Source organism: Marmota monax, unplaced genomic scaffold, assembly GCF_021218885.2.
Source record: "Marmota monax isolate L192 unplaced genomic scaffold, Marmota_monax_Labrador192_F-V1.1 WCK01_AAM20220418_F8-fsc00004, whole genome shotgun sequence".
In the NCBI taxonomy this organism is placed as follows: Eukaryota; Metazoa; Chordata; class Mammalia; order Rodentia; family Sciuridae; genus Marmota; species Marmota monax.
The window spans coordinates 19,404,560-19,415,377 of record NW_026692881.1 but is presented as its reverse complement, the minus strand read 5'-3'; the positions used below and the strand labels follow the sequence as shown (position 1 = coordinate 19,415,377).

Genomic DNA, 10,818 nt, shown 5'->3' with positions numbered 1-10,818 from the left:
TCGGGCTGGTAGAAATCACCTTTATTCACAATCACAGCGACCCCATGGGGGAGTTCACAAAGGTGTGAGGCAGCGGCTACCCCTGCATGCACTTGGACCTTTCACCTCTGGGACCTGTGCCTGTCTGACTGATGGGGCCACCTGCTGGCCCCAGCCCACTCCTGCCGCAGGTCTGAGAGGCAGGGGCTGGGAAGGCAAGACCCAGAGTGGTCCAGGGACTTCCCCAAGGTGCCTGTAAGTCCAGCGCAGGTGCCTGTCTGGCCAAGAGTCCTGTCCCATGCTTCCATCACACCACCTCTTGGCAATACCCCACAGAGAACTCCCAAGAGCCATACAGAAAGTCTGCCCCCCCAAACAGCCACCTCACACAGGAAGCTGAGGCTCAGGGCAGCCGCCTGGCCAGGGCTAGAACCCCAGGCTCTGCCGGTCAAGGGAGAGGCTGTCTCTGAGGGTACACTAGAGTCACCTGATGACAGGAGGCTGGGAAGCAGGGGGCTAGGCCAAGACGGCACTGGCCCAGCCCAGAACAGGTGGGCAGGGCTGAGGTGACCACAACCTCAGAACAGGTAGGGCGGGAGCCAGGACCTTGCTCCAGGGTGGAGAGCCTTTCCCAGAGCAGGTTCCCTGCCCTCCTACGACAAGGGTCCCCGGGTCCTTCGCTGGCCCATGCTGGGCTCCCTGCCTGCGCCCTCTTGGAGCATTTGATGTCCTTATGGAAAGGAGACTCCTGGGCCATTTGCAATTCCAGAGCCCACCAAGATAACCCAGCTTCTGCTCGGGAAGGAAGGGCACTTCATGGTGCTGGGTGACCTACCAGCCCCAGGGCACTGTGGACATTCCGTGTGCCTCTCTACAAAATGGACACCCTTTGCCAGGAAGTGGCCCAAGTTGGCCCTTTCAGATGGAGTTCCAACTTAGACTGGCCGTGAGCTTCCCAGATGGGGCCTGGGGAAGATCTGAGTGATGATAACCACTACTGTCCCCTCGCCAGCACCCATATACAGGATGGCATTTCTAGGGGCCCAGGAGATGGGAACTCACCCACAAACCAATAAAACCCACCAACCAAATAAATAAATAAATTAAAATAAGGGAAAAGGCTGGTCATAGTTAGGGATTCCCCCCTTCACCAGGAGCCACGGCCCTTCCTTGGCACAGTACAGCCTCTGAGGTCGTCCTGGGCCCAGGCCAGCACTGAGATGCGGGAGGACAGGTGGGGGTGGGGGTAGCTGAAGACCTGTGCTTAGAGACCTTCACCAAAGACATACCTGTCCCCACCCCATACCAAAGGACACTCCTGCACAAGGGCAAGGGCGAGATGATTGGGACAGAACCATGGCTAGGAAGGAGTCCTTTCAGCCCAGCAGGGCCAGGGATCCAGAACCTAGAGCCCTCCACAGCCTGGGGTAAGAAGAGTTAACTGGCCTTCTTGTCCCCTGCTGCCAGTCCCAATAGGCAGAGAAGAGGGGAAAGAGAAGGTGGGTCCAGATCAGAGTGAGCAACCCAGGAGCCGCCCATTGTGGGCTGCTGTTGAGCAGGTTGTGCACTGCTCAAGAGTCACTGGCTAAAGGAGAAAATGGAGGCTAAAATCCAGTCCCTACTCCACTGACCAAGCCACATGCCCTGGCTTAGGGCAGCATCTGTCCATTAGAAGATCCACACTTTTTAATTCTCACCAAGGTGCCACATGGGCTACAGGGACCTCCTAGAATCTGCCCCAGATTGGGAAGGTATAGGACAGGCTGACCTCAGTTTAGCCCCTTGTCATGCAGGGAAGAACTGATGCAAAGAAGGGAAAGACTGGGGAGTGTGGCCTTCTCCCCTCTCTGCCCAGTGATGTGCTTCTGCCCCCGCCTTCCTGCCTCGGACCTGCTCTGTGCCCAAGCCTTCAGGAGCCTCGGGTTCCTGTGTCTAATGGAGGAGGATGAGGAAGAGAAGCGGCCCTGGGCTTGGCCCTCAGCAGCAGCCGGCTGATGTCTACAGAGGGGCCCTCAGGGCTAGGCGCTGCGGTAGGTCTTGATGATGTCCTTGATGGGGCGGCGGCAGATGGGGCAGCAGGCGTGCAGGGCCTTCTTGAGGCGCAGGCCGCAGGCATAGCAGAGGCACATGTGACCGCACGTGTAGATGACCGTGTCCACCGCGTGCTCATAGCAAATCGTGCACTCATCACTCCACTGGCCCACGCCCGGGGTCACTGGAGACTCAGGCAGGCTCACCGGTGAGTTGGGGGCTGTCCCTGGACACAAAGGGCACCGGTCAGGAGCAGATGTGGCTGGGTCCCCTGATTTCACAGGCTCTCCACTCTTGAAGTCCCCAACAGCAGCACACACACAACCATGCATGCATTCAGTTACTCACACGGCCTCTACCCAGTATGCCTGGCACAGGGTTCACAGGAAGGGGGCCCCTGGCCTCTTGCACCCCAATCCATTTAAGGAGACCTGCCTGTTCACCCCAACAACACAACTTCCTGCACAAGGGATGACACTGAACGCAGGCAGCCCCACTTCTGAACCACTCAGCCCCCAGATCAGGGGCCAGGGAAGCCATGAGAGCAGGGAGGGAAAGAAGGAGGCATGGTGAAGGGAAGGGGCCCCAAGTCTAAGGCAGATCCCTCCTGAGCTACCCTTTGGCATTCCCTGAGTGCTTTAAAAAAAATTTTTTTTGGAAAAAACTGCCCACTGGGGACAGGAAAGAGACACCCCAGAAGTCACCACCCAACAAGTCCAGCTGCTCTTCACTCTCAGCCTGACAGCAGCTGCACCCCTGCCTCAGCAGAAGCCGTCAGGGGTGACAGTCTGACACAGCACACGGGACTCTACTTACCACCCGCAGAGCTGCCCTGAGGGCCAGAGCTGCACGCACTGAGCAGGGGATCAGACAGGCGGCTGCCCAGGGCACTGGGTGAGGTTGGTGTGGAGGCCGGGGAGCAGGGGAGCGATGGGATGCCTCTGTCGGCCAGGATGGTGGAGCCTGCAGTGAGGGTGGCAGGGAGAGGGGGGCTGCACTCACCACCTGACCTGAAGCAAGAAGGCTGGGGCCTGCCCCAGCATGGGCTCCCAGGTCTCCGTGGAGTCCCACCTCAGCCCAAGGTCTCCAGTCCAGACAATGAAGTCCCACTTTCCGTGCCCCTTGCCGCACCTCCTGTTTAGAGCCCTGTCCTCTTCCCACCATCCCCAGATGTCACCTCTTGGGCACTGATGCACCCAACACCTCACCTCCTCCCATGTATCCTAGTCTTGCATTCTCCCCCCTTATCTCCCCTTGTCCTCTCTCCTATCCCCTTCTTCCCCTCCTTCCCTCCCTCCTTCCTTCAACTAATCCTTTCCAAGGGCCTACAGGGACCAGGCATTGTCCACACAAGCTGCAGACAGAGCCCTTGTCCTTAAAGAGCTAACTGCCCAAGCAGCCTAGTGGAGCTGCCCTCAATCCCCTTTTCTCTGGACAGCCTCAACTCCCCCAAACCACACTGGTCCATCCAGCCATGACCAACCCCACACCCACTACAGATACAGACCAAACCACCACAGGCCAGGGATATTATCCATTCTTTGCCAGGAATCCAGCTCTATTTCTCCAGTTGAACCACAAGCTTTCTTAGAACCAGAACCATCATCCACCTGTGGCTCTCCCAAGACCCTAACAGAATCCCTGCGCACAGTCAGGTGCTCAAGGGGGCTTTTTATTATTAGCTCTAACTCAATAGTGTTATTATTCCTAAGCAAATTCAATAAATGTCCAGAGCGCTTCTCTTACTGTGTTGATATCTTTTTAAGTTCATTGTCATGTCCCATCAGAAACGCACACCTATTTACTTTCCTTGTCTTATCACACTGGCTAGCATTTCTGGAACAATGTTTCTAAGGCATCTCTACTTATATTCCTATTATTATTTTTTATACCAGGGATTGAACGCAGGGGGTGCTTAACCACAGGTTCTGGGTTGCTTAGGGCTTTGCTAAGTTGCTGAGGCTGGCTTTGAACTTGTGATCCTCTTCCCTCAGCCTCCCAAGCCACTGGGATTACAGACGGGCACCACCACGCCTGGCTATATTCCTATGTTTAATGAGAATATTTCTAATGTTCTAACGATAAGTATGAAATTGGCTGCAGGTCTGGCGGTGCTCATGAGTGAAGGAAAAAGCCTTCCATTCTTAAGTTTACGGAGGCCTTCCACAAAGCCAAACTTTCCTCTGTAAGATCAACAGTGACCCTTCCTACATGGCCACGGATTTGGTTTTCCTTTGGAGTCAAGTGAGTGTCTCACACCACCAATTTGCTGGATGAGATGTCCAATTCTCCAAACAGCTTGGAGCACTCTGTTTAACAGACGGTGAATTCTGGATGGTTACTCTTCTACATCCACCTCGGCTCGCTTATCATTGGCACAGGAAAGTCCTTATTTTATTTTTTTGTTTTTAATTCCCCTTTGCTCCAGTCTCGTAAGCCTCTTTGGGCAGCACAGCCTTACTGGAAAGCTACTTATCTATTATTAGATGGTGCTGACGCAAGAGAGTACCTTGCCCTCATGTAATTTTATTTCTCTGAGAAGCAGTGTCTCCTGGTGAGTGCAGCTCAGCATCTCTTCACCTCAGCTTGAAGGTTTTTTCTCCCCTATCCGTTTCTTTTTATTCCATCCTGAATTCCCACCCAAGCCTGATTCATCTTCCTTCTGTTTGGTTTCTTTTCATCTAATCCTTCATTCCTTCCTGATTTATCTTCCCTCAGCTCTAACTTCTTAGCACCCTAGCCTCGTTTCTTTTCATTCATTATTTATTTATTTTTTCATTTCATCTTTATTTGCTCTTTCCAGAGGTGGGAGGCCCACTGACTTTATCTGATTTCACAGGCTCTCCACTCTTGCAATCACCAACAGCAGCACACACACACACAACCATGCACGCATTTAGTTACTCACACGGCCTCGACCCTGTATGCCAAGCTCAGAGCAGCTCCGACTCACACATTTACACACACAATTCAAACTATCAAGCCTGCTGGGGCTGTGAGGCCCAGAGGGCTCCAAACTTGGCAAAGCCTACTTGCTTTGTGGAGGGGAGGCAGGGATGGAGATCAGGGCTGGGGATGTAGCTCAGTGGTAAAGTGCTTGCCTAGCATGTGCCAGGCTGGAGTTCCATCCCCAGCACTGAACAAAAAAAAAGAAAGAAAAAGAAAGAAAGCAGATGCCAGGAACCATCCAAGATCTACAGAATAGCAATCTCTGGAGGAGGGATCTAAGAATCTTCCCTTTATTAGGCTCTCCAGGTGAGGCTAATGAAACCAGTGCAGTGTAATGGAAAGCTGGTTAGCAGACCAGAACTGCTCCCTCTGGGGTAACAGAGGTCCAAGGAGATGCTTTGTGGAGAAAAAGGAAAAAATTTCTGATCAAATTAGTTTGGAAAAACTGTACACTATAACCATCATCAACTTAAGATTCTCGCCATGTATTAAAGGCTCTGAGAAGTCCTGCAAGAAACACTCATCCCACTCCCCTTTTTAACTCCATGTTTCCCAAACCTTTTAACCACAAGGACCCCTTTTCAAAGAGTACCTATTAACACCTTATAGAACTATCTGGGAAACATGGCTTACACAAGTTCACATTCTGCAGTCCATTCAAACTGTGTCCCTCCCCCCAGAAAAGGCAAACCTAAAACTCTGCAACACCACTTTCCCCAAGGCCACCTGCTCAGGTGTTCCTCTAACCCCTCAACCCAGGCACCACCCTGCTGAGACACCTGGCTACTGACATACCAAACTTTCATTTAGACCCATGACCATCCTTAAAGGCAGGGATCTTTATTCCTAGTGTGGGGGAAAGGAGCTTCAAAAAGGTATTTGACGGTGAGAACCATTTTTCCCCATTTTTAAGCAGCCCCTGGGGCCTGCACGTCTGGGCTGTTTATGTGTCTGAAGAAATGCGGGTTGACCTGACGAACTCAGAGGAACCTTGGGTATCTGGGATTCCCTAGTAGGACCACAGTGAACCAGGGACACTCCTACCCCGGGCCATATCGCCCCCACACCAAGGAGGACCCGCGCCCCAGCACTCACCGAGGATGCGGACCTGCGTGATGGCCCCATGCAGGCCAAAGAGAATCCAGAGAGGCTGCGAGGCGTCCACGCACAGCTGCATGCCAGCGGCCACACCATTGTGGCTGAGGTGCAGCTCTCCGTCGGCATTCACCACCAGCCCCAGGATGTCGCCGCTGTGCAGTGGCCCTGGCACGCGGCATACGGCCCAGAACTCCTTGCGGTCCACCAGGGCCTCGGGGCTGAAGGGCAAGTCGGCTGGCCGCAGTGTGTTAGGGTCGCACGTGGTGACACCAACGGAGAGCGCGCCGGGCCGCGCGCCGCCCGAGCGCGTGACCTTGATGAAGATGGTCTCGGCCACGCGCACCGGCCGGCTGGTGAAGACAAGCGCGCGCTCGTCGCGCCCGTGCTCCAGGCGCGCCACCGTCTGCTCGTCCAGAATGCGGACGTGAGCGCCGGCGCGCAGCGGGTGGAAGCGCAGGTCGCAGTCGAGCTGCGCGGGGAGCGCGCGGCTGTGCTGCGAGTTGAGCGAGTTCTGCGGGATCGGGCAACCAGCGGCCGGCGTGCCGTCGTCGCCGTCGCCGCCCGGCACGTTGAGGTCACACAGGCTCACCGAGAGGCGCGCCTCGTCGGTCTCGCGCCGCAGTGACGGCCGCCGCAGGGCGGTGAAGGAGCGCGGCCGCAGGCAATCAGGCAGCACCAGCTCGCTGTCTGCAGCGGAGAGAGCGGGAGACCGGGCGACAGTCACCCCAGACCCGGGCGGCCCGCGGGGGAGGGCCCCCGCGGCCTGATTCTTGCTGTGTTTCAAGTCTGCACCACTGAAACACTTACTGAATGCTTAATGGGATGGAAAATGCTTATGACATAAATTAGTGAGCAAAATCAGGGAGCAAGGTTGCACAGGAATCTGTCTAGCCAAAGAAGGAGGCTGGAAGGGAAGACACCAACGTCAGGACCGTGTGGTTGCTTCTAAATGCTTAAAATTGCCGGTTGCGCTCTTGGCAATGTATGTATTTTCCTTATTGCCTACAGTCAGCGGGTAGGACCCTTTTCGTAAATGTATCCCTTCTGTATCCCAGCATCTAGAGCTGAGCGCAGCCCTTAGTAGGCAAACATAAATATTTGTCTTACTGAATGCACTGATGACATTCTAACCCACTGGGGGGCCAGAGGGACCCCCTCCCCCGACTCCTTTGCGGAAATTGTCTCATCTGGTCATAACACTTGTCTTTTGAGATTACCATTGCCACATAAGGACACCAAGGCCGAAGAAAAAGTTAAGTCCGTTCATCCAAGAAAGCCTTTTGAGAATGATTTAACTGAGAGTCAAACCCTTTCTCTTTAATCAGACAAGTCATACAAATTATTTTACAGAAATACAGTTCAGCAGAAAGAAAAATAACCATCTGCTGGCCCTCCACCCAGAGAAGAGCACTTTAAACATCTGGATCATGATCTCCCAGCCTTTTAAAAAATATATTGGGGAGCGGGGCACAGTCATGCCTGTAATTCCTTCAGCTTGGGAGGCTGAGGCAGGAGGATCGAGAGTTCAAATCCAACCTCAGTAAAAGCCAGGCAGTAAACAATTCAGTGAGACCCTGTCTCTAAATAAAATACAAAATAGGGCTGGGGATATGGCTCAGAGGTTGAGTGCCCCTGAGTTCAATCCCTAGTATAAACATTTTTTAAAAATTTTTTTTGGTTACTGTCCTAATGCAAAAATTGAGTTATGCTACATAAACACTAGCAGTTTTCAATCTTTTCTGGTTAGCAAATCACTTTGAAAATATGACCATAACTTTGACCTATCTCCCCAGAAAAATACACACATTTTCACTAAATTCTATGGATAACTTCAGGACACCTGTGAATATCCAAAGGCTAAGAACCCTGCACTATGGATTTTCTTTTTCACAACTGTAACTGTTTCCAACACTATAGTCTTTTCTTTTTCTTTTCCCCCCAATCCTGGGGACTAAGCCCAGGGGTATTTTACCACTGGGCTACATGCTCATCCCTTTTTATTTTGAGACAGAATCTTGCTCAATTGCCCAGGCTTAACTCAAACCCATGATCCTCCTGCCTCAGCCTCACAAGTTGCTGGGATCACAGGCATGCACCACCAGTGCCCAGATCCAATGCCATATTCTTTTAATGGCTTTTAATAGCCTGCTTTATGGAATCATAAACTTATAAGGAAAGTAATCGCCATGTGCCATGAATCCATTTCACTTTAAAGCAGCCCATGGAGGGGGTCCCACTTTACAGATAAAGCTCAGGGATGTTGTATGACAGCCACCAAGCGGTTGATCCAAGATTAAAGCCAGCTCTGCCCAACTCCCACCCCACACCACACTCGTCACTTCCTAGGCCTCCTGACTGAACTCTTTCAATGGAGTTGATGTCCCTAAATTTGGTTGGTGCCACTGGAAGCCACACCATGGATATTCAATGCCTCTCTGTGTTTTCTCTTCAAGAACTGGACGAGGGCAGCTGTGTGCTCTGCCATAACGGGGAAGCTTGGGGGACTGATGTGGTAGGGACAGCAGAGACCAGAGTTCAGCTCCAGCTGAGCACAGAGCCAGTCTCCAAAGCCTCCGTGGTTTTGTTCTCTTGCCTCCGCGGCCCTTCCAGGAACCATGTTATCTGGGGCCTGTGAGGTTGGGGTGCTGCTCCCACCCCCAGGTCTCCTGCCACTCTGCAGAGGCCTCCTGGGGCCTGGCTGGTTAGGGTTTCCCAGCATCGTGTTGGCGAGAAGGAGGGAGCCAACTGGAAAACGCGATTATTCCGGGGAATTGACTCTGTGACAGCAATGGCACAGAGGCTGGGGGCTGCGTGGAGTGTGGAGGGCCTGCACAGGAGGGGAGGCCTGGGGGACAGAGGCAGGAAGCAGGGAAGGCTTGTGGCTGACCTGTTCCTGGGAACTGTCCCTGCTCCCTGGCCTCCCAGGGGTTCCAGGAACTGGCCCTGGGGGACTCCAGAGAAATGGAGAAGGGGAAGGGAGGGAGAAGGGGAATCTAGTCTTTCGAGATGCCCAGCCAGAGCCTTCAGGAACTAAGCTGCCCCCTGGGCCCAAATGCATGTGGACCCCTGCACTACCCAGCCTATCCCCCAAGAGCAAGCTGGGAAGACCCTAGTGTGGCTTCTTGTGACACCAGCCAAATTTGGGGACATTGCCTCTGCAGAAGGGGTTAAATAAACAAGACAGGCCTTGTATTCTGACAGGGCTGGGCGTGAGCTATCCTGGTCTCTCTGTCCCCTCAGGAGTCCTCTACTTGAAATCACCTGCCACCAGATTTCCTCACCCACACAGGCAACCTGTTCCCACCTGAGCTAATCTGCCTTTAAGAACGGGTTTCCTTCTCTTAAACAAAATCTACCTCTTGGTATCTAATCCAGTACCTCCAGGCCTGTCAGACACCTCTCCTCAGGGAATACACAGACTTCCCACACACCTTCCACCTCTTTTCATTAGACAATGAACAGACTCAATATTCCATATGCACATGGACCATTTCGAGGGACAGTCTGGCCATCACCTCCGATGATACATCTAATAATGCAACCTTAGAGTACTTTGGGCCTTCTCAGTAACCAAAATCCATATGCTGGTAGGCGGAATAGGGACACAGTAAAGTGCAGTGAGTTTGAAATCATCACCCTGGGTTCAAATCCTGACTGCCACTGCCTTATGACATTGCCACATGACCTTGGAAAAGCAGCTTAACTTCATGGGGCCCCTTTTCTTGAGCAGTCATATCTGAGTCTACTGATTCACACAAAGTCTGTTACTCTCATCCCGCCCTTAGAAAGGACGATGTGAAGATGAAATGGAATAAGGTCCTTGGGCACCTAGTAGAAAACCTGGCACGTAAGAGTCATTAGGTCAGTACAAGCCATTGTTACTCTTGTTTACGTGCCAAGTGGTTCAGAAGCCAGTGCACGGGGGGTGTTCCAGGCCTGGGTTTAAATGCCCCATCTAGCACTTGGCTGGTAGCTGGGAGTGAGCAACTTCCCCGCAGCCCCCAGGGCTCACTGGAGAGCAGGAGTGCAGCTGCCTCCCTTGTGACATTTGCAGGATCAGGATCCAGTGGAGCCCCTGACACCCACGAGGTCCCTGACAACTTCAGATATTCCGGTGGGTTTGTTAGCCAAGGTCACAACCACCTGTACTCAGACCATCAACTTTTTGAACCCTAATGTAGGATTTTACATCTATCCTGATGGGCACTGGGAAAATATTCATTTGAATGAAATCACTGACTAAAGGCCCAGAGGAAGCGCACATGTGGAGACCAGAGGGCAAAAAAGAGAAGGAAGGAAGGAAGGAAGGAGAAGCATCAGGGGATAGAGGAGATAGGAAAGTGACCCATCTGGCCTTGCTTGAAATACTGCTGAAGCTGGAAGCCAAGTCCTGGGAGCTGTTGGGAAACTGCTAAACACGACACCAGTCCCCAGGGTCAGTGCCCAGCCAAATATGTCTTCTCCCCTTCCCCTCCACCCCGTGGGCCAGGAGCAGCTGCAGGCAGCCAGCAAACTCCAAAATAACCATCCCACCAGCAGGCCCAGCTGTGTGAGTCCCTGAAATAGATGAAACTTGAGCTGGAAGAGTGCCCTCCTGAAGAGGGACAGCAAAGGTCCAGCTGAATGAGATGACATCGAGATGAGCATCAGGGCCGGGTCTGGCCCCAAGCCCCTAGAAGACCCCCCTGGGCCCGGCCTGACCTCTGGACTGCCCGCTGGGATACAGCTGAGATAAACCAGGGGCAACCTGGAACCGGAAGC

General features: G+C 53.1%; 1 protein-coding gene across 5 annotated transcripts in view; it reads right to left on the bottom strand.

Moving 5' to 3' along the window:
• Positions 1-6: 6 nt before the first annotated feature.
• Positions 7-10,818, bottom strand: part of Neurl1 (neuralized E3 ubiquitin protein ligase 1) — a 72,281-nt gene continuing 61,469 nt past the window's right edge. For all 5 annotated transcript variants that reach the window (XM_046450359.2, XM_046450362.2, XM_046450360.2 and 2 more), the window contains exons 4-6: positions 6,055-6,744; positions 2,827-2,973; positions 7-2,236 (exon numbers count right to left, since the gene is read on the bottom strand). In XM_046450359.2, coding sequence (XP_046306315.1) covers positions 1,998-2,236; positions 2,827-2,973; positions 6,055-6,744 — 1,076 coding nt within the window. In that variant the 3' untranslated portion in view covers positions 7-1,997. The remainder of the gene's footprint in view (positions 2,237-2,826; positions 2,974-6,054; positions 6,745-10,818) is intronic.